The 26,604-nt window shown below is 36.4% G+C and overlaps 2 protein-coding genes across 3 annotated transcripts in view; one reads left to right on the top strand and one right to left on the bottom strand.

The window, feature by feature from the left end:
- Positions 1-22,635, bottom strand: part of LOC142334498 (uncharacterized) — a 653,384-nt gene extending 630,749 nt beyond the window's left edge. Inside the window, exon 1 of the mRNA XM_075382580.1 lies at positions 22,628-22,635. The gene's annotated coding sequence lies outside the window, so the exon portion shown is untranslated. The remainder of the gene's footprint in view (positions 1-22,627) is intronic.
- LOC142334499 (sorting nexin-12-like) overlaps positions 1-26,604 on the top strand; it is a 474,196-nt gene that overhangs the window by 434,311 nt on the left and 13,281 nt on the right. Inside the window, exon 2 of one of the 2 annotated variants that reach the window (XM_075382588.1) lies at positions 24,731-24,888. In XM_075382588.1, the coding sequence (XP_075238703.1) occupies positions 24,736-24,888 (153 nt within the window). In that variant the 5' untranslated portion in view covers positions 24,731-24,735. The remainder of the gene's footprint in view (positions 1-24,730; positions 24,889-26,604) is intronic. The other variant, XM_075382587.1, reaches the window with a different exon arrangement.

Below are 26,604 nucleotides of genomic sequence, written 5' to 3'. Positions count from 1 at the left end.
CGAAAGAAGGAGAGTAGACTTTGAAAACGAATGCAAGGTAATAGAACGTAAAGGAGCACTAGTAGACAGAATATCGTGGGACGAAGCGGAGACAAAAGTTAAAAGCCTTATCTACTTATCACGTGGAGCCGAAGCAAGAAAAAATTATCACCAGAAAAACCCACACACACAAATAGAAAAATGCACCACACACGAACTCGTACACGAACTCAATATCACATTCACCATTCCACGAAACACCACATTCGACAGATTCAAATTCTTCAAATCTATGAAACAATCACACGAATCAATAGAGACATTTTACAGTAGAATAAGAGAAGCAGGTGCCCTATGCAAATTCAAAGACTTGGAGGAAGATTTAGTAAAGGACCTCTTCATATCAAATATGACTAACACATCAATACAAATGGATCTTTGATCAGAAGTGAGAACGCCACAGCAAGTACTTAACTTCGCCATCAACAGAGAGAGAGAGGACAAGCAAACCAACAGGAGATATTGAGAGCACACACAAACAATACTAGTTGGTCACAAGTATCGTATATCAGAAACAAGCCAAGAACATCCTTCCCACAACGCACAATACAACAACCAATACTACCTACACCACCAATTGGAAAAATAGAACCATGTTATAAATGTGGACAAGCATTCATAAAAAATCATCTAAACATGTGCAGAGCCCAAAACTTCACTTGCAAAATTTGTAAAAAGGCTACTTCACATCGATGTGTAAAGCACCAATGCCTGAAAGAAGAAACACCCAATTTAGACAAGACTACAGAAAAAACATACAACAACAAAGCACATCTCAAACAAGAAGAATTCGTCATGTGAAAGAACAAGAAAAGTGCGTTAAAGAAGAGGAAACAGAAGAGGAAACAGTTGACACAGAGGCCGCGCTCTACATAAAAGAATTAATTGAAGATTGGCCATCAGTGAACACAATAAGACCATTGGTACTGAAGAAAATAAACAGCATATCGTTTAACAAAGAAGCAGGAGGTGAATGTTGGGTCAAGACTAAATGCAACAACATAGTAATGGATTGGCTAGCAGACACAGGCTCACCTCGATGATTTATGGAGCATACAAAAACAAAAGACATCACAAACAAATCAAAGCAAAGCAGAATAACAACATTTGAAGGGAAATCAAGATATAAATGTTTCAACACTCAGGACATAAAGATATCAGGGGTACTACACATCACACTCAAGTCAGGGGCATGGACGGCAAAAAACTGTAACATCCTACTGGTTAAGCATCTACCGCAACCTGTGATAGGTAGAGACATCCTACAACAACTAGGAATCTATCTAACAGCAACAAAACCAACTGGTAAGACCATTAGCTTAATATCGGATGCATCAACAGAACAAAACATCATAAAATGGATATTCAAAAAATACCCACATCTATGTACGCGCCTAGGACGCTCAAAAACCATATGGCAAAGTCGACTTTCAAAGAAAAATTAATTCCAACACAACACAAAGGTAGACGAGTCCCATTACACTTACTAGAACGGGTAGAACAAGAAATAGAAAAATCAATCGAGGACAAACAAATAAAGAGACTTGACAAATGCTCAGACGAATAATTCATAAGCCCTGTAGTAATTACAGTCAAAAAGGACAAACGCGTCAAAATTGCACTTGACTCAAAAGAACTAAACGACGCAATCCACAAAAATAAATACCAGATGCAAAGCATCGACCACCTCATAGACGCAGTAGCAAATTACGTATCCGAACGGAGCACAGAACAAGGAACATTTTACTTCTCAAAAATAGATCTGAAATACGCATATAGCCAAATACCTTTAGATCCGCAACTACAAAAACACTGCAATTTTAAAATCTTAGGAGAAAAAGCAACAAGCACTTACAGATTCCTAAATGGCTTTTACGGACTAACAGACATGCCAGCAACATTTCAAAAAACCATAGATGTCACATTAAGAAACTTTCACAACAAATTTGCATTTCTAGATGACATTCTAGTAATAACCAAAGGCAACATAACATATCACGAAAAAGAACTAGACAAAGTATTATACCTATTGGACAAAGAAAACTTAGCAATAAAATTACAGAAATGCGAAATTGCTAAGAAACAAATAATTTGGCTAGGTTACGAAATAACACCAACCGGTATAACACCTACCAAAAAGAAGAGCGAATCAATAAACAAACTAGAAACACCCAAAACACTAAATCAACTCAGATCATTCATGGGATACATACATCACCTGATAAAATTTACACCGAAACTAGCAGAACTATCCGAACCCCTAAGACCACTACTATCAAAAAGCAACACAAAAGCACAAAATAAATTAGACTGGAAAGAAGAACACACTAAAGCATGTGAGAATATCAAAAAACAAATAATAAACATCACGGAAAATAAACATTTTGATATAACCAAAGACACAAGAGTAAAAAGCGATGCAAGCAAAAAAAGGGCTAGGGGCCTGCTTGGAACAAAAACACGGTCACATATGGAAACCAGTTGCATATGCTTCAGGTTTTTGAATAAACTAGAAGAATGATACAGCACAAACGAACTAGAACTATTAGCTATAGTATGGGCACTAGAACACCTCAGTGCCCAAATATTAACTTTACGGTAACAAATTCACTCTCCAAACAGATCACCAAGCTCTATTGTCAGCATTAAAATAAAACAGAGGAAATGAAACATACCAAAGCAGATTATCGAGATGGGTAGACAGACTACTACCATTTAATTTCATAATAGAACATATACCGGGGAAAAATATGGGGTTTGCTGACTACCTAAGCAGACACCCATCAGGGTCTCCAACACCAATAAACGAGGACGATGAAAAGTTCGTAAAAAACTTAATAGAGGAAATTAAACACGCCTGTCTGAAACAAAACATAAATCCACTTGGCTCAAATAAACCAACTGGTAAATTTAACCAATCGGAGAGCTCAGTTCAAAATGAACGAAATGACGTCACACACACTAAAGAGATTACACACACTAAAGAAAGCGCTTTTTGCCATATTAACTCTAAAAACAAGTTGCTTCATTCATCTCACTCTTTATTATCACGAATTAAACCAAAATTGATCGCTATTACAATTCGCGCTCGCCCAAAATTAAACACATTTGACATCCCTATTAAAAAACGCTTCCGCGCCCCCAATAAAAACAATTCTCCAATGGAGACACAAAATCCAAGCAATATAATGCGCGACATTAGCACGCAAACGGACCCGGACTCCAACAAAGGCAAAGGCCTAACTTTACTTAACCCAGTTAAACACGCCGAACTATTTACGGCAATTGACAACACCCCCACGCCGGAATATCGGATGAACCTTATGAGAGTATTTAATGAGGAATTCATTTCGGAAAATTGAACGAAGGACTTGGGACCAATTATCGATCTAGTTGAAAAACAAGACTGGCTAACATTAAAGAAAGCTAACCCAGTATTCCATAAAATTTACCGCGACCTATCCGTTACTCCATCAGGTTGCCTTTTATATCCCGGCGAAACTGAGACCAATGGTCCTGCAGACTATTCATAGCAAACATCCAGGCCAAGCGGGTATGCTTGCGCTAGCAAAACTTGTATGATACCCGCACATACACAGCGAGATTGTCGCACAGGCGCAGAGCTGCAGACATTGCATCGAAAAAGGTAAAAACCTAAAACCAATAACCCCAAAAACAAATTTATGCTCATTACCATCACTAGTAGAACCAAACGAAGAAATACAGATGGACTTTGCAGGCCCAATCCCATATAAGAATAACGCACAAAATAATTATATTTTAGCCACAGTCGATAGACTTTCAAGATACCCACATGCAGAAATATTTAACAACTGCGACACAAACACAGCTATAGAATCCCTTGAAAAAGCTACTGTAAAGTACATGGAATACCACGTTCAATTAGATGCGACCAAGCACAAGCCTTTAAAGCAAAAGAATTTGACATATCCTGCAAAAACAAAAACATAAAACTAATATTAGCACCAGCTGGTGACCATAGAGGTACTGGTATGGTCGAAAGATTAATTCAAACAATAAAAAGAAGATTAGCGGTATTAGACATAGACCCAAACTGGTCTAACACAACATTAGCCAACAGGTTAGCAAACATAATCGAAAATATCAGACAAATACCCAACACCACAACAAAACTATCTCAATTCGAAGCACAGTTGGAAGAAAACCAAACACAGAATTATCAAACATCACGACAAAAGCATCACACAAAAACCTCACATACAAAAATTTAACAAAATATTGTTTAGACAAAAAGCTACTCAAACAGAATGCCCTCACGATGGAGGAAATCTGGGAGCAGGACGGGGAGTCAGAAGAAGACCTAGACATTAGGTACCCAAGTGACAGCGATGACGAAGGTCAGCAATCGCCCACACTCCCAAACACAACACCAACTGGCAATCAGAGACAACCTGAAGTAATTTCCAGTGACGATTCGGAAAATTTACCCCTAGCAATAGCACCTAGAACGCAAAAGTTGCCACGTAAGATATACCCATCTGAAATTCACTTCACAATTGGCGATAAAACAACAAAATTCATATAAACACGCAAAAACATCGCACGAAAATCACATGCAAGAAAAACAAAAGAACCACGACACACACTGGCTCCACAATGGAACATAAAACGAGATGGCACCATCACTGACTACACACCACACACAATAACCATAGACACCCCAATTAGAAAATACACAGTAATAAGAAAAAGTGATTTAGCCATAGTAAATGAACAAAAACAAATCCCAGAAATAACAACAGAACAACAAAGACCAAGACTAATACACATGGTCGCATGTAAAACAGTTGATGAATATAAAAAAAAACAAGAAAAAATTAAAAAATTCTGTTTAGAAGAAGCGAAACAACAGAAGAAGACAGGAAAGGCAGTACAACCAATTGGTGAAGCAAAAAGTCATCGACCGAGCTCCGGAAACACGCGCCCCAGAACGCAGTTAACCAATTGGAGTCCAGCAAAAGTGAGAAGAGTAGCAACACAAAACCAGCTAAACTAAAAACAGAAAACAAAAAGCCCGTCAACTCCCAAGAACCAAAAGTGGTCAAAGCAGAGCAAATCCAAGAAACGACCGCGAACCCCCAAGTCAAGTCCGGGAGAGATCTTCGAACATTGTTCAAAGATAATGGCTCTACAAAGCAGCGATGAACATGAACAAAACAGATCATTCATCCAAGTGGATATGAACGCACTGCAACAATCAGCCAACACGATAACTTATGAAGTCGAAGACTGCAATACACCTCAAATAATCATTGCATCAAGTGACCCAAAAGAGTTCATGATTTTTTCACCAGACAGTCCACCAGTACAAACCTGTCAAGACAGCACGGAAATCATAACAACCACGAGCCCCAATCTCAACTACAATAGATCAACCCGAAGAATTGACAAAGCAGTCAAAAAGATCCACAAGTTAAACGACAACACAGCAAAATTCAACAACCCACAGGTTATTTTCCTGGATGCAGATAATAACCAGCAAAATGAACAAGAACAATTCGTCAACTTTCAACAGGAACAATAAAAATTAGAAAGAGAACAGGCAAACTTGATCTCAATTAATCCGCCACCACAAAAGCCAGAGATTACAGAGAGAGCAGGACAATAATAAAAACACGTTAACAGAAAACAACACACAGGTCTCACAAGAACCAACTGGTAAAGATATAGAAGAACCAACCACACTGGACACAAGTACCAACAACAACAACAACATTGCAGACCAACTGGTAGACAAGCACGACACAATAACACAGGACAATGACAACAAGGAAGACCAACTGGTAGAAAAAGCCAAACACAAAATACAAAAATCCAACACAAGTAGCACGACCTCACAGGAATACTGCACACCCCCATTATCCCCAGTCAGTGAGATATCGGACATAAATTCAGCAGACTTAGAAGCACTAAATGAAACACTGTAACACAATGTTTCATTCTAGAGAGGAGGAAATGTGATACAGGAGTATCCAGTGTGTAGGAGTCAGAAACCAAGCTTTAAACTATCTACGTATAAACACTTTATGCATACGTTACTTAAATACTCATTTTGTAATTAAGTACCATTTGGTGTTAGTTGCTCTTTTGCAGCAACCTGTCTGTTACACAGAAAAAGTGTTAATAACACATTGATAGAGTGCAGACGAGAAAAGATAGCGTTATGATACGGTCGCCTTGTGGCCAATTAAATGGCACAACCTGGTTTTCCATTAGAGAATAGCGAAACTCATATGAGTCAGGAAATAGATACATCAATTGTACCGTCAACATTATCCTCTAACACAAATACAGATAACCAACTGGTTTGGTCATCCCCTATTCGAAACAGTTTAAATGCTCAAATCACACGACAGATCGCATATTCAAATTGCCTTCTTGACAATAATATTAATACTAATAATAATAATAATAATAATAATAATAATAATAATAATAATAATAATAATAATAATAATAATAATAATAATAATATTAATAATAATAATAATAATAATAATAATAATAATAATAATAATAATAATAATAATAATAATAATTTTAAGACTAATGATAATAGTAAAAATAATAATAATAATAATAATAAAACTAAGAGTAACAACAAAAGTTTTAAAAAATAAAAAAATAGTAATAGTAGCAATTTAAAAAACATCTGATAATCAAAATCATAAACATAGAGAGTAAAGGGTCAACATCAAGTGTTTGTAGTTCTTTTTACACTCTTCAATTCTGTTTTATTTAGTTCACGATTTTACAGTTGCCTCATCTACTAACTACTAATTGAACAAATGGCCCGAATGGGTTGATAGTATATTAGTATATAGAGATTATCAGTGTTTATAGTAATCCATGAGTCTTGGTTTCCCTTTTGGGGTACTTCCGTACCACAATTATAATAAACTGTTAATAATAATAATAATAACAATAATAATAATAATAATAATAATAATAATAATAATAAAAATAATAATAATAATAATAATAATAATAATAATAATAATCATAATAATAATAATAATAAAAATAATAATAATAATAATAATATTAATAATAATAATAACAATAATAATAATAATAATAATAATAATAATAATAAAAATAATAATAATATTAATAGTAATAATAATAATAATAGAAATAATTATAATAATAATAAAAATAATAATAATAATGATAATAATAACAGTAATAATAATAATAATGATAATAAAGATAACAATAATAATAATAATAATAATAATAATAATAATAATAATAATAATAATAATAATAATAATAATAATAATAATAATAATAATAATCATATTAAGACTAATGATAATAGTAATAATAATAATATTAATAATAATAATAATAATAATAATAATAATAATAATAATATTAAGACTAATGATAATAGTAATAATAGTAATAATAATAAAACTAATAGTAACAATAAAAGTTTTAAAAAATAAAAAAAATAGTAATAGTAGCAATTTAAAAAACATCTGATAATCAAAATCATAAACATAGAGAGTAAAGGGTCAACATCAAGTGTTTGTAACTCATTTTACACTCTTCAATTCTGTTTGATTTTGTTCACGATTTTACAGTTGCCTCATCTACACATTTAGAAGAGTACATTTGAAGCAATGTTTCAGAAAAAAAATACAATTTTATTAAACCTTAGTTTTATTGGAGATAATTCGATAGCTCTCATATACTAGAAGAGTGTAGATCCAGAGCAGTTTCAAACTTCGAAAAAATTTTTCGTCAGTTATTTTTGGAGGAAGCAATCAACTTCCTTAGGGCCTTTCACGCCAAAAATTCCTCCTTTAATTTTTATCAATATTAGCAGATTGTGCGTGTATGCTTTGAATACAAGGGCCTAAAGGTGAGATTTGAAAGGCTCTCAGGACACTAGAGTAATCTCAGTTCAAGCCTTTTATCTTTTTTGTTGAACTTTGTGCTAATTATTGTTATTAATTCTGAAACAACAAGAACTGAAACATATCTCTGTTGTATGCATTCATGATTTTTCAAAAGCACAAATTGATGTTAGGATATGCCTGATATGAAGAGGACTCTAATTGTTTTATTTGATCCGTGCAAGCTTTTTCATTCCAGTTTAGGTTTTGTTTAGGTTCATGCGTCCCTAGCTTCAGCATCGGACGCACACAGTTCAATTCGCCATTGAGGAAGTTGTTCATTAAACTTTCAAATAAGATTTAGACAGCTGGTATGAGAAGACAACATATGAAGACGCATTTGATACTAAACAGGAAGCTGATTGGTTGAAAGATCTTAACGAGAATTTCTATCGTGACCTCATTCGCCAAATATTTTGGATTGAAAGGTTGTAAAAGCTTTCTTTACAACTTTGATCCCAATGGTTGAATATAATTCCTTGCAAAACCCTAAATCTGAAATTGTCGAATCAACAACCAATTCTTGAATAGGTTTGCACGTGGGAGAAAGGGTCTCTTAACATCACAAATTGTTGATTGGTAAAATGGTAGAGTCAGACGGCTCTCCCAGGAGCGCAGGCAGGTTCTCTAGCAATGCTAACCTCAATCAATAAAGCAAATCTTGGTTTCAGTTGGTGGACCCACAGTGCTGGAACCGAGTCGTTGTCTCTTCAGAACATACAGCAAAAGACACGATAGGCTTGCATTCGTATCATGGAAGATAGGTAAGCAGTTTTTCAGGGATGTTAAAGTAGTAAAATTGCTTGAACCTGCTCGCCTAGAGAGTGAATTGGTCGCTTGCCCGAGCACAGAAGCTGCAGAGGAAAGAAAAAAAATGCATCAAAGCATAAGGAATTCGCCGAGAAAAGCTATTTGTCCCAGCCTATAGCTTTTGATGTGCAACAGAGACCTTGCAAAATGCTTTACAATGTAATCATCGAACCCAGAGACAGCGAGTTTTTTAAACAAAAAATCTTCTGGGCAATCCAGGCGACGCAGCGTGTGTGTCCGGAACTATGAATGACAAAGCAACTTTCGGCAAGATTCTCTATTTATAGCTTTTTTAAATTCTGTACTGACTTGACAGTTGCAATGGCAGGTTTGGTGGTCCAGTCTTCGTTATGCTAGTTATTTTTTACTAACTCTATGAAACTGCGTTGAAGCCCCTTGATTATTCTTTTACTCTGTCCTTCGTAACTCTATCCTCCGTTTCTTGCTTTTGGGTAAGAATTGGTCCAATTTCTGTCAACGAGGCATCCGTAGTTGTATTCGGATCCCTATCGTTTGGATATCTTAACACTGGGGCGTCCAAAAGCTTCTTTTCTAACTCAGTTACCGCACTTTTTTCACTCTGGACTCCATTCAAAATTATTTGACTTATTATAGTAAACTGTAAAGAGGTTCTGCTTTTTTTCCGAAACCTGGAAAAAATTTTTGATAATAGCCCACAAGGCCTAGAAATGCCCTGACGTCCTTCTGCGATTAGGCTTCTTTCATTCTTTTTACCGCTCTTACTTTCTCTGGGTCGACCTCGACTCCACTCGCGGATATAATGTGACCCAGGAAGCTGACACGTTTTTGGAAAAAATTGCATTTTGATCCTTTAATCTTTATTCAATTCTCCGCTAAACGTTGGAAAATCAGTTCTAATCGTTTCGGATGTTTGTAAAATTTTCTTTCAATTTCACTAAAGCCATTTCGTGAGAGGCCAGCAAAAATTAACTCCATTAGGTTTTGAAAAGCACCCGCAGCAGACGCTAGTCCCATGGGCTGTCTTTTCCACTTATACAGGCCTAGAGGCGTTATAAAAGCTGTTAAACTCTGACTCTCTTCCTCGATCGCCATCTGAAAGTATCCCGACAAGAGATCTATGTTCGAGAAGTACAAGTTTCCCTCCAGTGAATTGATAATCTCAATAATTTGTGGTAAAGGCCAGCATGTTTTTTCTATTTGTTTGTTCAGACCACGATTGTCTACAACCAAACGATAGGTTCCATCCTTTTTTGGTACACGTAGTGGTGGTGCTGCCCAGTCGGAATGTGTTGGTTCGACTAAGTTGTCTCGTTCCAAGTCTTCAACAATTTTTTTCATGGCTTTTATTTTCTCAAAGCTCATGCTGCCGTATGTACGTCTGAATGGCACAGCATCCTTTTTAAATTTTATTTTATGGTCGCAACATCACATATCGTTTGAGTTTTGCGGAAATATTACTTCATATTTCGTGTAAAGTCGACTCATTTTTGTCATTTCCTCACAAGGCAAGCTCATTGAACTTCAATTCACAAGCTTCTCAGAATCAAATTAATCTCCATTTTGTATTATTGTTGGGCTGATTTTTTTGCATTCTTGAAATTTTTTCAATGCTTTCCGCACATGGGATTCGCGCATTTCTGTAAACTTTCATTGGTTCTAATGTGGGGCTCAGAATTCGAACCCATACGACATAATCAACCATGTCATTCAGCGACGTCGCTATTAAAAACTGTTATTTGTCTTCAAACTCTTTTTTGGGTTCGACTATAATTTTTGATTGCTGTGATATACCTTCATCATCAAAAATTTTGCATTTAATGAAACCTTCATAGCCACGAGGTAATTCGTGATCCTCAGAAGCAATTAAAAACAGATTTTTTTTACTTCGTTGTGATGGGGACAATTGTAATGTTTTCCCAACTGTCCCGCAAAAGAGTTGTTTCTTTCTGAGGTTAACAGTGCAGTCAAAATTATATAAGAATTTCATGCCCAATAAGCAAGACGTTATCTCAATTTTTTTCACTAGAAACTTAACTGTTATCTCAGATGCAAATATTTGACGTTGGACCTGAATAGATTTTGACTCTTTTACAGGCATTTTTCCCTTGTTGGCAGCTATACTAGCCGGCCGTGCGCAATACTCTATATGTTTGGCTAATTGAGCGTGGTACTTGGTTAAAATGCAAACTTAGAAATTAAATCTGAATTTAATCCTCGCTTTGGTCGGTATCCAATATCGGTTCTATCATTGTGATAAATAAACCAAGTCAACCAGGAAATGTCTGTTTCGTTGATTTCGCTCGAAGCCCAAGCTTTGTCTAATCACAGGTCTATTTTCTTTTCTGACACCTATCAAACATGTGTAAGCCATAAATCAGGTAATGAATCAAGTTTTAAACTAAATTTTTAGCCTTGAAACCCAAGGTTTTTAGTACATCTTTTTTATATACGTGTGACACTCAAACTGACCCCCTCTTAACAAGAATAGAGTGCACCACTCACTCAAAATTAAACAAATTTTTCATTCACAGATCATGTTATGTGAACGTCTTACTATACAAAAATTTGTAGATTTATATGGACAGTTTAATTATCAGTTTCGGTTGTTCATAACTTTTTCTGCCTCGTCAAGTCCAAATATGTTGTACGCTTCCCGTGCCGCATCATTTGTCAGAACTTGACTTGCCCGGTTGATGGTCTTTAAGAATTCTTTGTCTCCACCAGCATCAGGGTGCGTCAACAGGCTCATTTTGTGGTAGTGTTTCTTGATCTGATCTTTTGAAGCAGAACTTTCTTCCAACAAAATCTCGAATAGCGTTGCAGGCCGGTTCATAATGTTTTTGTGCCAAACCTCGGTAAGCATTTCTCCGTGGCCTTTGTTTTTGGCTTTTTCGTTTTTAAGAGTACTCTTTTGTCGATCAATGCGAGAATTTTTTTGGCATTAGTTGGCCAAATAGTGATTGTATTTTTCCAGCTGCTCAAGCTCTGACCTCAATTGGTTTTTTATTTTCTCCATATTTTCAATGGCTTCGCCCCTTTTTGTCAGCTTTGACTTTCAAATTGGCCAATTCTTGCTTCAATACCTCAATGGATTGCTTCTTTTCAGCATTTCTGGCTGCTGCCGCCTTTAAGTTATCTCGTAACGCCTCACATCCGGCGATCCAATTGCCCAAAACTTCTTTTGTTGCCTCTTTGGTCTATTTGTAATAGTTATCCAGTTCCTGTCGAAGCTCGACGAGGTCTTTTTGAAGTGAAGAGTTAGTTCTCTTCAACTTCTCTAACTGTAAGCACTGGATTTGAATTTCCGCTTCAGTCCGTAGAGCACGCGACTGAATATTGGCTGGCGCCAGATGTTCTAGCGTAGATAGTTTCCGAGTCCGCAAAAAGCAATATTCCACTCGATACACTCGCGGCAAAATCTGGGAAAAAACTTTTACTCAGCCATTATTTAGATTAAGTGTTTAAGTTTTTAGTATTTAAGTATTTAGATTAATCACCATGAGTACGCGAAATCTCTTCACAAAAACTCACAATGAACACGTGAGACACCCAACGGTTAACCTGACAATGCTAGAAATGAACGATAAACGTAAACGGTGACATGATAATTAGCTGTCATTGGTCTCAAAAATCAACTGAAACCGGCATCATCTTAAAATTTCGTAATTATGCACTGTTTAAACATTACCAAAAATATGATTCAGCGGACTGTAGGCATGATTTGCAACGCAACCAGCAATTTGCAATTTTTTCTTATAGCTCAGAGTAAAAGTCAGGTGATCTGAACTTAAACTAGTATACACCTGATTGGTTTTCCGGTTTTGTTAATTGGACTCAATGCATGTCGTGGGTTAAAAAACTAATAAAAATTGAATTGATCTGCAACACAAAACTAAAACATCTATTAAACTCAAGCGACAAGTGTCGGGGATGGAAATTGACATTGAAGTATTACTTCAAATGCGAAATTTTGATGTTTGAAACTCAAAAACTGTTCTGGTTCTTGGTAGTTTCAAAGTTTGTCAACCCCATCAACGGAAGCATAACAACATAGAGGAATGAGATATAGAGTTCCTGATCAGGAAATGAAGCAAAATACCCGGGAAAATCACAAACTCCAGAATAGAGATTTTAATGTTTTTGTTGATGTAATAGCAAATAAAATGTTGTAAATGTAATTTTAAATGTAAAAATTCGTTGTTATTTTAACTTAAATCTTCGAATTTGATCAATATGGTCAATGACAAAAAAACATACCATTTAAATAAAATTAATGAATTGTGAATCAGTTTTAGGTAAACCTGACAAAAAAGGCACTGTTCGAAAACGTTATATTTATTTGCCTATTCTCTTTTCTCGGTCACTATTTAGAATATCTTCCCAAATTGTCTCCCTTATGAGTTATGGTTTAAAGATTTAGGTAGCTGCCTTACTCGTTGAATTCATTAATTGTTTGCCCGACCCTTATGATGACCGGTCCTATTCCTGACTGAAATCTGACTCCTATTGATTGAATAATAATTGAAATAGGAGGGGACGAGGATTGAACTTTGGGGAATAACAATAGTTACATTTCTTAGGGTTGATTTCTCCCCGTGAATAAGAAATTTTACCTGAGAGTTTTTTAATATATAGTTTACATAATTTCATTATTCCTAAGATACTGAAACCAATTGCAATAGACCTAAGTTTGTTTTTATTGACCTAAAGTTTCAGCACCTTGTGCGCTGCAAGGAAGAACGCTTTTGCAACGACGAGATAGAAAACGCTTAGTTCTTTAATCCATTCCAGATCGTTCTGAGCTTATATTTTTTTACACGAATTCATTTGTAACGTTGCCAATAGTCTCGTTTTAAAACCGTAGTGACTTGGATTAAATGTTTACTAAAAGAGAAAGAACAGTGTTCTTTTTACAGTTTCTGATATAATTCGATGAGGCTATTACGGACCCCTTTGTTGCTTTATTGTTGTCGATTGAGAAATTTGTTGACAGCGGAAATTTCTGCATTAATTAAGTTTGTTCCGAGTCAACGGGTCTATTATAAAGAAGCATAAACTACAATTTTCAAAACAGATTGTCAACTTTTATGTGAAAATTGGTCAATTAAAGATTGGATTAACAAAATCTCTCCACGTTGACATTGTTCTGCGGATGTCATTTGTTCAGAAACACAAGCATGAGTTTTTAAATAAATACAACTGATCCTTGGACGGGGTTCTGGAGAAGAAGGAGGAGCAGCTTGGCCGAGTCATAACGAACATTGTCGGCAAAGAAATAATCCAAGAGGAAAGACAATTTTTTCCTCTACCTCTCAGAATGGGTGGGCTTTACATCGCCCTCCCACAAAATCTTCATAACAATCTGGAGCAATCAATTGAACTCTCAAGTCCATTGGCGTCATTCAATAATGATTCCTTCAAAATTCAACAATGTGAATTAGAAAAAACCAAGATCAGTCTCAGACAGAAAGCAGACATGCAGCATGAACTCATCTCGAAAAAATCCAGAATCGAAAACAATCTAACAGAAAGGAAGTATACCATCCAGCTGGCCCCGGAGAAAGCCACATCTAGCTGGCTTAACGCGCTTCCGTTATCAAAATATGGATTCGACCTCATGAAGACTGAGTTTCGTGATAAAAATAATAATAATAATAATAATAATAATAATAATAATAATAATAATAATAATAATAATAATAATAATAATAATAATAGTAAAAATAATAATAATAATAATAATAATAATAATAATAACAATAAAAATAATATTAATAAAAATAATAATAATAATAATAATAATAATAATAATAATATTAACAATAATAATTATAATAATAAAAATAATAATAATAATAATAATAATAATAATAATAATATAATGATGGAATAGCACTTCGATACACCTGGGAAGCGGAGAACACGCCAGCCATACCCCCATGCGTTAAAAAATTTGCCACGATGTCCAGATAGAGCCAAAAACTCAGTCGCTCATGGAGCAAGTTTTCTTGAGTAATTCCACCACTATTGATGATGACGCTCGACTGGACATCAAGGCAAAATGGTCTGTGGGGCTCCCCCTTTAACCACACTTTCTTCGATGTGAAGATTTTCAACCCTCACGCGAAGAGCTGCCCTAAGACCATAAAAGATGCATACAAATATCACGAGAGCGTCAAACGAAATATGTACGAAGAGGGAATCCTAAAAGCAGAACACAGCAGCTTCAACGCACTGGTTTTTGCTTGCTCGGGCCGCGCCGGGCCATCCATCAGCATTGCGCGTTATGGAACAAATTACAAACAAGATCAACGAAAAACGCGGAGAGCCGTACGCAGACACTTTAAGGTACATCCGAACGAAAATCAGCTTCGCACTTCTGAAGAGCTGTGTTCTCTGCTTGAGGGGATGTCACGCCCTCAAGCCTCGTTTTCTCAGTGAGACTTCGATTAGCGCCGTCGTGGAGAAGGGAAGGCTGCACTTAGTGTCTGGCTGTTTAACTTTACTCCTTTTCTTATTCCTTGATTTCCATTTTTATTTTAATCATTCCATTCCAGTTCCCTATGTGTGCTATAAATATACATATACATGTATATATATATATATATATATATATATATATATATATATATATATAGGTGCTTTCCTCTCTACTTGCTTGTTATTTTTGTGACTGGGCCGTCTAGACACTGTCTGGAGGGGAACAGCTTGGAGTGCAGCATCGGGCTATGTGCTAGTCATCATCCCTTACTTTCAAACCTACATACATCGTTGCCGGTTGGTGTACACAGTCCTTTTTTGTATTGATACTATCTTGACCATGCATGCATTAGGGAAATCCAAAAACAACAAAAACTAAATCCATGACTTGAAAACTGAATGGATTTGTACGTTACCGGTCATATCGTTACGCGAAGTGGTTCTAAATTCTGAACTCCTAGCTTTCCGGTTTTTTTGAAATTATTATGTCATATGCAAGGACAATTAAAAGTAGTTAACAAACGATTAGTCCAATGCTAACTTTAAAATCGAACGTTTTTTTAACTAGCATCATCAGATTATCAAATTTGCTCTTTGAGTGATGTCAACGAAAATGAAAACGTATCATTTGTTATAAAAAGTAAACCTCTTTGATTTCTTAGAATTGGTCAACTTTTGCAACTCGAATTATTAGAACTTTCGAAATTCTTTCTTCTTACAATTTCAAATTATGTCACTTATTCTTCGCCAAATAATGTTCGCCAGTTGCGTGATTTTCTGCTTTTTTTTATTTATTGTTCGTTAAAAAAATTTCGAACAATCCAACTTTCTTGTTCAGTCTAGTACTTCAGTATCAGTCCCACCCCGGTATTTATCGCGAGTTTTTATTGTCGGTTTTCGTTGCCTATTGCGCAATGCCTCCACGGTAATCAATTTTTCAGTGTCGCTGCACTGGTCAATGATAAGCCAATTAAAAGCCTTTGACAAACCACAGCAGCCTCGTAACAGCCTCGAGTTTTACCGAAATAGTTGATTTCTCATCCGCTACAATAAATTTCATCAACCACTTGAGATTTCAGGCTTTTATCGAAACTGAACTTACGCTAGTTCACGCAAATTTTCATTTTCCTAGTCGCGTCAAAAGTTTTCCATTTTCTCGTGCCACGGAAAAGCCCATGCACAGTGCCTTGCACTATACTTTTCTTATTAATAGCCGCACAGTGATAGCTGGGGCTATTATTAGCCTTCTCTTGGTTTTTTCTTATTTCGTCGTTATGAATTTTGTTACGAGCATATGACGTCACAACCACTTTTTGTTCATTCTTTCATGCTGTTTCAACTGAATTGCATGTGTGACGTTATTTTTTGCTCTTAGTGGAGCGAGTTTTTTTGTTCATGCGCGTGATTAAAATTTTGGTCACCCTTGAACTACCTCACTCTCAAAAATGACTTCCTCACTTTGAAATTGACTTTTGTTTACTTTAATTCAAAGAGATAAAGTCAAATGGGTGGGTCTCACTCTAAATGAAGGTTATTTGAGATCAGCTAATAGAGGCAGCAATAACCTATAAAGATTTTTAATCAAAATATAACAGATCAGCCTTCAATGAAAAGACGAATTTTTTGGTCTGTCTTTTTTACTGTTTTTTTTCTAGACCGCCGATCTACGAATCTATTGCGGCTGTTTCCTGGCAATCTGCCAGCTATGTTGTTGCAATGGCGCACAAATACGAAAATATACAATTGCAGATGTATCAGTGGGCTTACGGTACCATCTGCATGAAATTTTATTTTCCTTGCTAAGTCATTCCCCAAACACCGACTACATAAATCAGACAAAAACTTCTTCTTCAGAGCCGCAAAGCTATTCAACATCATCAGTAGAACAACGGAGAAGCCAATGACGAAAAAACTTCTGACAGAGATGTACCAAAACTATTTCCACAGAAGCTACAACGAACTCGACAGCTGCACCTGGAGAATTCTATGCAACTGTGGAATCTGCAATCCAATGAAAAAACTCGTGCCAAACGAAAACTGAAGGGTTCCACACCCGAGGGCTCCGACCCCAAAGACTCTCCTACTACTACTACATTCATGTCACTAAAAGCCAGTTCGCCGTTTGAAACTACATTTTCTTGTAAACTGAAGGTTTTTATGCAACGTGCTAACTTTTTCTAGCATTTTTCAGCTTGTTGATTTCGCGGTACATACAATATCCAACATATCGCGCAACTTGAGTTCTGTTTGGTTAATTTGTTGCAGTGACTACAGAACCACGCAATATCCCCCATATTGTATTCTTCATTGCTGATTCTCTGGCACTTCACATGAAATCAGTTTTCGCATCGTTTACATTCAACTATATTATTCCAAAGTAATTTTCTTGAACAATCGGGGTTTTTCTCACTGGGATTTTTCTAAGGACAAAAATCAGCTTTGCTTTCCTAAGGAGCTTCACCTGCATTCCGGGCTCTTGGACACATGCGGCGGTTTATCTTCTCTTTTACATTTTCGCAGCTGAAGTTTGTGTGTAACATTTTGATTTTATTGATACAATTGACTCATTACTTTATTAAATGGATAATAGATTATTATTATGGCTTCCACAAACGTGAGGGACTGCTCCCGCAAAAATTATATAAAAAGATGAGTCATGATAGTTTAAGTTTGTTAAGTTTATTTCGTTTGAGAACCGACATTTTTCGCAGAGACAGATAAATGTTTTGGAAAACGAATTTTCGATGCTGAAATAAATATTGAAGTACTTCCACATCAAGTTTAAGATTTGATTTTTGAGTCCGACTGGTTGAAAGAAATTAACATTTGAATCAATGATATTTGCTCTATATGTGGTTCGATAGAAAAAATTTGACCGCTGAATTTCTTTTTTGATTTCAGGTAACACAAACCGAAAACTAGACCGTCTTTGCACAATATTAATCTGCTCGCTGATGTTGAAAGCATAATAATTGTTCACCAATTTTGATAGCAAGAGACGATCTGTTAGCACGGTGTAATAGTTGATAGGTAATAAGTTCAGGGATCTCAGTCGTTCACAATAATTAAGGTTCGGTAGGATCCATTTCGAAACTTTTTCTTGAGATTTTTCAAAGAGTCGCATGTCAGACTTTGTAGGCATATAACATTTAGATCCATAGATACAGATCGGAATAAGCGTACTCTTATAAAGATTTAGTTTTGCAGTAACCGTCAGGAGATATGATGTGTTTCTTTTAATTTGGTGGAAGAATTTGTTGGCTTTACGAGTCCGCAATTCTACATGTTCCTTCCAAGTGAGGCTGTTGTCCATAGTGATACCAAGGTCCTCCTCAGTTCTCGATTGTTCCAGCGACCATTGTCCCAAAACCGGACTTAATCTTGAAATTTATGTACTGACATTTCGATAAATTGAAGCTGATGTTATTTTCGTAACTCCAACGCAATATTGAATCTAGATCTTGTTTGATTTCATGTGCGTTTCCAAGATTTTCATTATATAATAATTTGAGATCGTCAGCAAAAAGAAAGACTTTGGAGTTAAAAACAGTTTCAGCTAGGTCATGAATGAAAATAAGAAAAAGTAGGGGCCCAAGTATTGAGCCCTGAGGTACAGCCGTGGTGACCGGCGAATTCTTCGATTTTAGATTTCCAATTTTCACGTATTGCAGTCTGTCGCTCAGGTAATTTTTTAAGGTCTCGAACAGCTTGCCACCTTTTCCAATGCAATTGATCTTACGTAAGAGTATTCCATGATCAATTTGGTCGAAAGCTTTGGAAAAATCAAAGAGAAGTGAGCTATTTTCTCGATTGTTCTCAGAACAGAATTTGTATATCTCATCTAAGTAGGTTATCATTTGAAGAATAACTGATCTTCTTTCACGAAAACCGTACTGTGAGTCAGTTATGAGTCTTTTGAAACAATTCACAATTGAGCCATACAACAATCTTTCTAGAACTTTCGAGACAATGCATAATAGTGTTACAGGAAGATAATTTACCACATCTGCTTTCGATCCCTTTTTCTTCAAAATTGGGCTTATGCTCCTATTTTCCATGCACTAGGATAGGTTCCAAGGCGCCTAAAATTTCTGAACAACTCAAAGATGGATTTTGTAAGTTCTTTTGCGCAGTTCCTGCAGGCAAGTTATCAGGCAAACATGACTTTGATACGTCTAATGACCCAAGAATTTCAACTATTGCTTCTTCAGTCACAGTAAAATTGTTCAAAATTCTATTTTCATTCAAACACTTTTTGAAGACCGATGACACGGTGAAAACTGAACAGAAGTATTTATTAAAGAGAGAGAGTTTTTCAGCATCACAGTTGGCTATGTCTTTGTTCCATTTAACCTGTGGCGGAACGGACGGTCCTTTTTGTAAGCTTTTAAAATACCTGTACATGGCTTGAGAATTTCGTGAGTTGAAAAGCTTTGATTCGTAATTTTTCTGGTCTAGGTCTACGGCTTCTGCTAGACTGTTTCTCGACGTTTCTATCTTGAGTCTCAACGAATCATTGTTGGCTAGTGAATTCTGTTTTCTCTGTAGCGTGTTAAGCTTTTTCATTAGATGTGATGTCGCAGGCGTGATCCAGGTTGGCAAATTTGATCTAAGCTTACTATGTCTTGGTGCGAATTTTGTGATCGCCTCGAATAACCAAGGATACCACTCGCTGGGCATCCGATCGCAGTTGCTATAACAAAGAGGATTAAAGGGGTTAAGACTTAGATTTTCCTTCAGACCAACGTAATCGTAATTACAGAAGCTCAAAATTTTATGCAATTCGGTTTTCTCTTCCTAAGCAGGACTCAGGTCAAGATCTAATAATATAGGTATGTGATCAGATAAACTAAACTAAAAGTTTTGAGCAAAGACTCGTCGCAATTGACGTCGATAACTATGCTGTCATCATTAACGAAAATTTGATCGAGTATGTTTTTACAACAAATGGGAAAGAAAACAACGGGAATAAAATTTTGGCAATCAAATATATCGACAAATTGTTTCTCATATAAGTCGGCTGACTCTAGTGTTTTCCAATTGACAGAAAGAAGATTAAAATCTCCTACTACAATGACTTTTATCTCTCTCCACTCATCGTTGTCTAGAAAGCAGAAGAAAGAGTTGAATTCGTCAATTGTGACTCGGTATTTGCTGTTACTAAGAGGGTTATACAAACACAAAATTAGTACCTTTTCGTCATTAACAATTATGAGCGAACCTGCAATCGCAGACGTTAGTTTGTCATTCAGATTCTTAACATCAATTGGGAAAGAAGTAATGTTGTTCCGCACGCCAACCATTACACCTCCATGTTTGCTCTCCAGATTTGCATTTCTTTCGCTTCTGTAAAGCTGATAATTTTGCGGGAAAAGTTCACTATCGCTGATGACAGCTGTCAACCAAATTTCAGTTAAAGCGATGATGTCATATGCAGAGGTTTCAGCGGCGACAGCAAACTTTCTTCGACGATCTAAATTTAGGAGGCTTCTTGTATTGAAAACTAAGCAACTAAGAGAATTTAGTAGTCAATTTTGATTACGCGGCAGTTTCAAAGCATTTTCTTCTTCGCTCGTTAAAATCAGGTCCTTTACTTTTTGACCCTTAAAGTATAGCTATTGGTTTTTAATAAGGATGTCTAGTTTTGAAGCTATTAGGGCACGCCTTTTGAGTAGCATTGATTTCTCGACTTAGATTTCTTCTTGGTTCAGACCTCTTGACAGGAAGACAGGAAAATCATAATCGATTAGCTTCCGTCCTTTTGCGAGAAGCTTTCTCACTTCCCACGGACCGCTTACAGTTAACAACATGGTTCTTGGCTGCTTCCGATTTGGATTCTGCTTCCCTAACCTCCTGATGTTCTGCACATATGTTTGTTCATCAAGGAAATGAATTAAATTATCAACTTGATTGTGCTCCGCGTTGAGCAGTTCTTCAGTTGAATTGGCTTTGGCTTCAGGAATACCATTGATGCGAAATTGGTGTAAAATGACCTGATCTGGCGCACTCCTGGTAAAGCTCCGTTTATCGAGTGCACATGGGTTCTCTGTATAAATCTCCATAACGCCTTCAGATACAAATTTTTCAGTTGCTAATTCATTTTGGAGTAATTAGCTAAATTTCCTTGATTACCTCATTTAAGGTTTCCTTAATGTCATCAATGTTTGGCACTTCGTTGACTAGCTTACGTTTGGTTTTGTGTTGGGCTAATAAATCGCGGAGGAGAGAAATGACCCAATTTTTTTGCATTTTATGTAGATGTTTACTGACAGTGCTCACATCTTCTTCAATGAATTCATCAATCGTCGGATAATAGTCCTTCGATTGTGATTAGAGTCTTTTTCTCGCAGCGTGATCTACGTTTGACATATTAATTTTCCCTACAAGAAAGTACGTGAGTATTTAGGTTAACTACAGGGATTTCTCAACCAATGTTGCGAGCTTGTTAAACGTGATATGAATTAGAACGATGGAGCTAAATTTATTTTATGCGAGAGAATACTTGGTAGGCGGGTAAAGGAAGTTGTTTTTCGCAAGCACCTACGAGACAACAAAGTATCTACTTTAGGCGCGGTGAAAAATAAACAAACTAAAAACTAAATCTTTCCTCAGACACCTACGAGACAACAAAGTTTCTACCTGAGGCGCTTCAGAAGAAAAAAGTTTTTATAAAACCCACGTTATTCGCTCTCGTCGAGTTTCTCTTTACTCAGTTTTTGTCGCCTTCTCTGTCTGCTGCCCTTCCTATTCTTCTTCGATCTCTTTTGCTGATTGAGCTTCCGTCAGTTGTCACGGTGTTCGTGCACTATATTGAACAGGTGCGACTCCAAGTCCACTTGTGGATGTCATTGTTTGAGCTGGTGAAGAATAAGTTTATTGTTCTTCTTCCTAAAGTGAGGAGATTTCTTGCGTCAATAGTTAAAATCTTTGTGTTTGTCAGCAGATGAAACAAATTTGGTGCTCCCTCTCTTTGAAGGTAAATAATGGCAGCAATTTTATCTTTGAACTGCTCAATCAAGTTGATCAGCTGGCTAGAACTGCAGGCCGTGTTGTTGTTTCTTTTATGTCTGACAGAATTGCTAATCACGTCGTGCCAGAGAATAATGTCTCGCTTAAAACCAATTGATCCTCGTGTAATTAAATAATTCAAATCTTTCAACTTGTTTGTTGTGGCTGGGTTAATGCTTCGAACAGCAGACGCAGATTTACGATCGCCAAGAACTTGTCTCAAAGAGAAGGTTGAATGCTTTCGAATATTGTCCAGGCAACTTGCACCAATATAGAATACCATATCAGTACCGGTCTCTAAAAATCGTTCAAGAGAACGAACATCCAAGATACCCGGATTTTCATAGTAAGCTGAAACTATTTAATAAGTTTATCACAAGAGCTAGGCTTTCGTTTCGTTGCCTATTGCGCAATGCCTCCACGGTGATCAATTTTTCAGTGTCACTGCATTGGTCAATGATACGCCAATTAAAAGCCTTTGACAAACCACAGCAGCCTCGTAACATCCTCGAGTTTTACCGAAATAGTTGATTTCTCATCCGCTACAATAAATTTCATCGACCACTTGAGATTTCAGGCTTTTATCGAAACTGAACTTACGCTAGTTCACGCAAATTTTCATTTTCCTAGTCGCGTCAAAGGTTTTCCCTTTTCTCGTGCAACGGAAAAGCCTATGCACAGTGCCTTGCACTATACTTTTATTAATAGCCGCACAGCGATAGCTGGGGCTATTATTGGCCTTCTCTTGGTTTTTTTCTTATTTCGTCATTATGATTTTTGTTACGACCATATGACGTCACAACCACTTTTTGTTCATTCGTTCATGCCGTTTCAACTGAATTGCATGTGTGACGTCATTTTTCGCTCTTAGTGGAGCGAGTTTTTTTGTTCATGCGCGTGATTAAATTTTTGGTCACGCTTCACTTACCTCACTCTCAAAAATGACTTCCTCACTTTGAAATTGACTTTTGTTTACTTTAATTCAAAGAGATAAAGTCAAATGGGTGTGTGTCACTCTAAATGAAGGTTATTTGAGATCAGCTAATAGAGGCAGCAATAACCTATACAGATTTTTAATCAAAATATAACAGATCAGCCTTCAATGAAAAGACAGACGAATTTTTTTGGTCTGTCTATCTTACTGTTTTTTCTAGACCGCCGATCTACGAATCTATTGCGGCTGTTTTCTGGCAATCTGCCAGCTATGTTGTTGCAATGGGGCACAAATACGAAAATTTACAATTGCAGATGTATCAGTTGGCTTACGGTACCATCTGCATGAAATTTTATTTTCCTTGCTAAGACATTCCCCAAACGCTGACTACATAAATCAGACGAAAACTTCTTCTTCAGAGCCGCAAAGCTATTCAACATCATCAGTAGAACAACGGAGAAGCCAATGACGAAAAAACTTCTGACAGAGATGTACCAAAACTGTTTCCACAGAAGCTACAACGAACTCGACAGCTGCACCTGGAGACTTCTATGCAACTGTGGAATCTGCAATCCAATGAAAAAACTCGTGCCAAACGAAAACTGAAGGGTTCCACACCCGAGGGCTCCGACCCTAAAGACTCTCCTACTACTACTACTACTACTACTACATTCATGTCACTAAAAGCCAGTTCGACGTTTGAATCTACATTTTCTTGTAAACTGAAGGTTTTTATGCAACGTGCTAACTTTTTCGAGCATTTTTCAGCTTGTTGATTTCGTGGTACATACAATATCCAACATATCGCGCAACTTGAGTTCTGTTTGGGTAATTTGTTGCAGTGACTACAGAACCACGCAATATCCCCCATATTGTATTCTTCATTGCTGATTCTCTGGCACTTCACATGAAACCAGTTTCCGCATCGTTTACATTCAACTATATTATTCCAAACTAATTTTCTTGAACAATCGGGGCTTTTCTCACTGGGATATTTCTAAGGACAAAAATCAGCTTAGGACTAAGCTGGGGGGGCACAAACGGAAAAGATCCCGCTCTCCTAAGGAGCTTCACCTGCATTCCGGGCTCTTGGACACATGCGGCGGTTTATCTTCTCTTTTACATTTTCGCAGCTGAAGTTTGTGTGTAATATTTTGATTTTATTGATACAATTGACTCATTACTTTATTAAATGGATAATAAAGCTGAAGTTCACGCTCCAATTGATGGGGCCGATGGTCAAGTTGAATCAAGTTCACGGAGTCAGCGTAACTACTGCTTCAGGACAACTGGTAAAATTTCATTTGGATATTTTCTGGAAGCACCCATGTCAGGTTCTCCAAATTTAAGAAGTTAGGCTCCCATAAAGTACTTAACCATGTAACAATACAGTTTTAACGTTTATTTTTGGTAACGCGTATAATATACACTCAATAATTTGGACAAACGGCGAAGCAGCTCCTTTGACAATTTCTCTCCAATTATCTTGGCTCAATATGTTTTCAAAATTGTTATTTCGACTTTTCAGATCAAATGAATTCTGCAACAAGTCGATTACCCCCAAGACCTCAAACGATTCCTGGTGGATATGAACCTCCTGAAAACTTTCTTGAAGTAGATGTTGTAAATCCTGAAACTCATGGAATCGGCAGCAAAAAGTACACAGATTACGAAATTAAAGTCCGGGTATGTTTTTTACATCAGTTTGATCCTCATTTGAGGTTAAACAAGAGAGTTTTTATGGCTGGACTGTTCTTTATATTAGTTTTGATGGCATATCTGTTTAATAGTCTATACGGAAATCAAGTTTAAAAGTCTCCTGTGAACCACGTATCGGATCTATTCTGTCCCCCCCCCCCCCAGCTTAGTGGGCTTTTACGTCCCCAGGAGCATGTGCTATTTTTACATAGTAGCGTGCTATATAACAACATATAATTTGTAACTGGGGGCGTTAAAACACAGGGGGGGGGGGAGCAAATAGAATAGATCCCACGTATCTAAGACTTTTGAAAAAAATGCCGGAAAACCTTGACATAGGGGGATTGATTTTGACATAGATTGCAAACTGAGTCTTAAATGCATTCGAAAAGTGAATATTAAGTGAAATGGAAATTTATATTCAAAACAATTCAATGTTCTTCTGTTGCCAAGTTTATCAAAACGATTAACCTATTTATCAATTTTCTATTTCTTCAATTTATGTACGCCAGATCTAAATTGAAAAGTACTATATTTTGAGAACGGGTGTCCTCAGAGTACAGAGAAAACCGGAAATTTTTCCACAACTTTTTAATTCCTCTTTCTGATAAAGAATTTTCTGGAAAATAATCAGAAACTTGTTTTAAATTTAAGTCCAAGGTTTCAGAGAAATCAGTAGAAAATGTCTGCTCTAATCTAGATCTCAATTAATTAATTTTCACTGCGTTTTGGATATCAAATATGCAGCCATTTGGATATCAAATATGCAGCCAGTTTTGTTCAATTAAACTCTAAAATTTAAGAACCGGTTTTAATGGCTGATTTAAACAAGGAAGCTGTAATTTTCGTTTGCACATAATGTTCCGACCCCGCCCATCCATATTTTGACAAATTGTCTACCAAATGAGGAAGAGCTAGGAAACTTTCAGACATTCACGTACTTTTTGAAAATGTTTTGTGTATGAGTCAAATAAAGAGTTATCAACTCAAAGGACTAAAGGAACTCAATAATAGCGAATTATAGGACCTGCCATTAATGAGACCACGAGACAAGACGAACAACAAAAAACATGAACTACAGGAAAAACGTTATCTATTTAATAACACTCACTGACAAAGTCAACAGCATCCGGTAAAACTAAACTAACAAAATAACCTGTATTTCTCTACATCACTAACAAGTTTGCAAAAACAAGTTTGAAAGGAAGGAGGCAAAAATAAAATTCCCTTAATTTTTTCAAACCAAGTAATTTAAAAATTCATAGCAACCTCAAAACTTCAACTTAACAAAATATTGGATAGATTCAAATATAACTCTTTAGGAAAGCAATGGGAGCTGTCATTTGTTAGACTAGGTCATAAGACCACAAGTTAACAATACATTGCTCAGACTCAGAACTTCAAATAATTCACAAAGACTGTGTTGAAGGCATTAAAACCATACGCGTTTGACTGAAAAGATTATAATTGTTCAACTAGGCCTGAATTGTATATCAATGTCATTTTTGGAAGGGCAGCTGTGAAAAAACAGCAAAAAGAGCCATTGATATTGACCACTGTCAAAAACTCTTTTTTTGAAAATGAAAGTCATAAAAGTTTGTTTCACAAAACCTGTTAAGGGTATTGTTTGCTTCACAAGAAAGTTGACGGGACCTGTCATTAATGAGATTAAGTTACAAGTTGACAAAAAAGACAACCAAAAGT

This window comes from Convolutriloba macropyga, chromosome 2, assembly GCF_964194025.1.
Source record: "Convolutriloba macropyga chromosome 2, txConMacr16.3, whole genome shotgun sequence".
NCBI classification, from domain to species: domain Eukaryota; kingdom Metazoa; phylum Xenacoelomorpha; order Acoela; family Convolutidae; genus Convolutriloba; species Convolutriloba macropyga.
The sequence above is the reverse complement of the archived record's forward strand: the minus strand, read 5'-3'. Positions and strand labels throughout refer to the sequence as shown.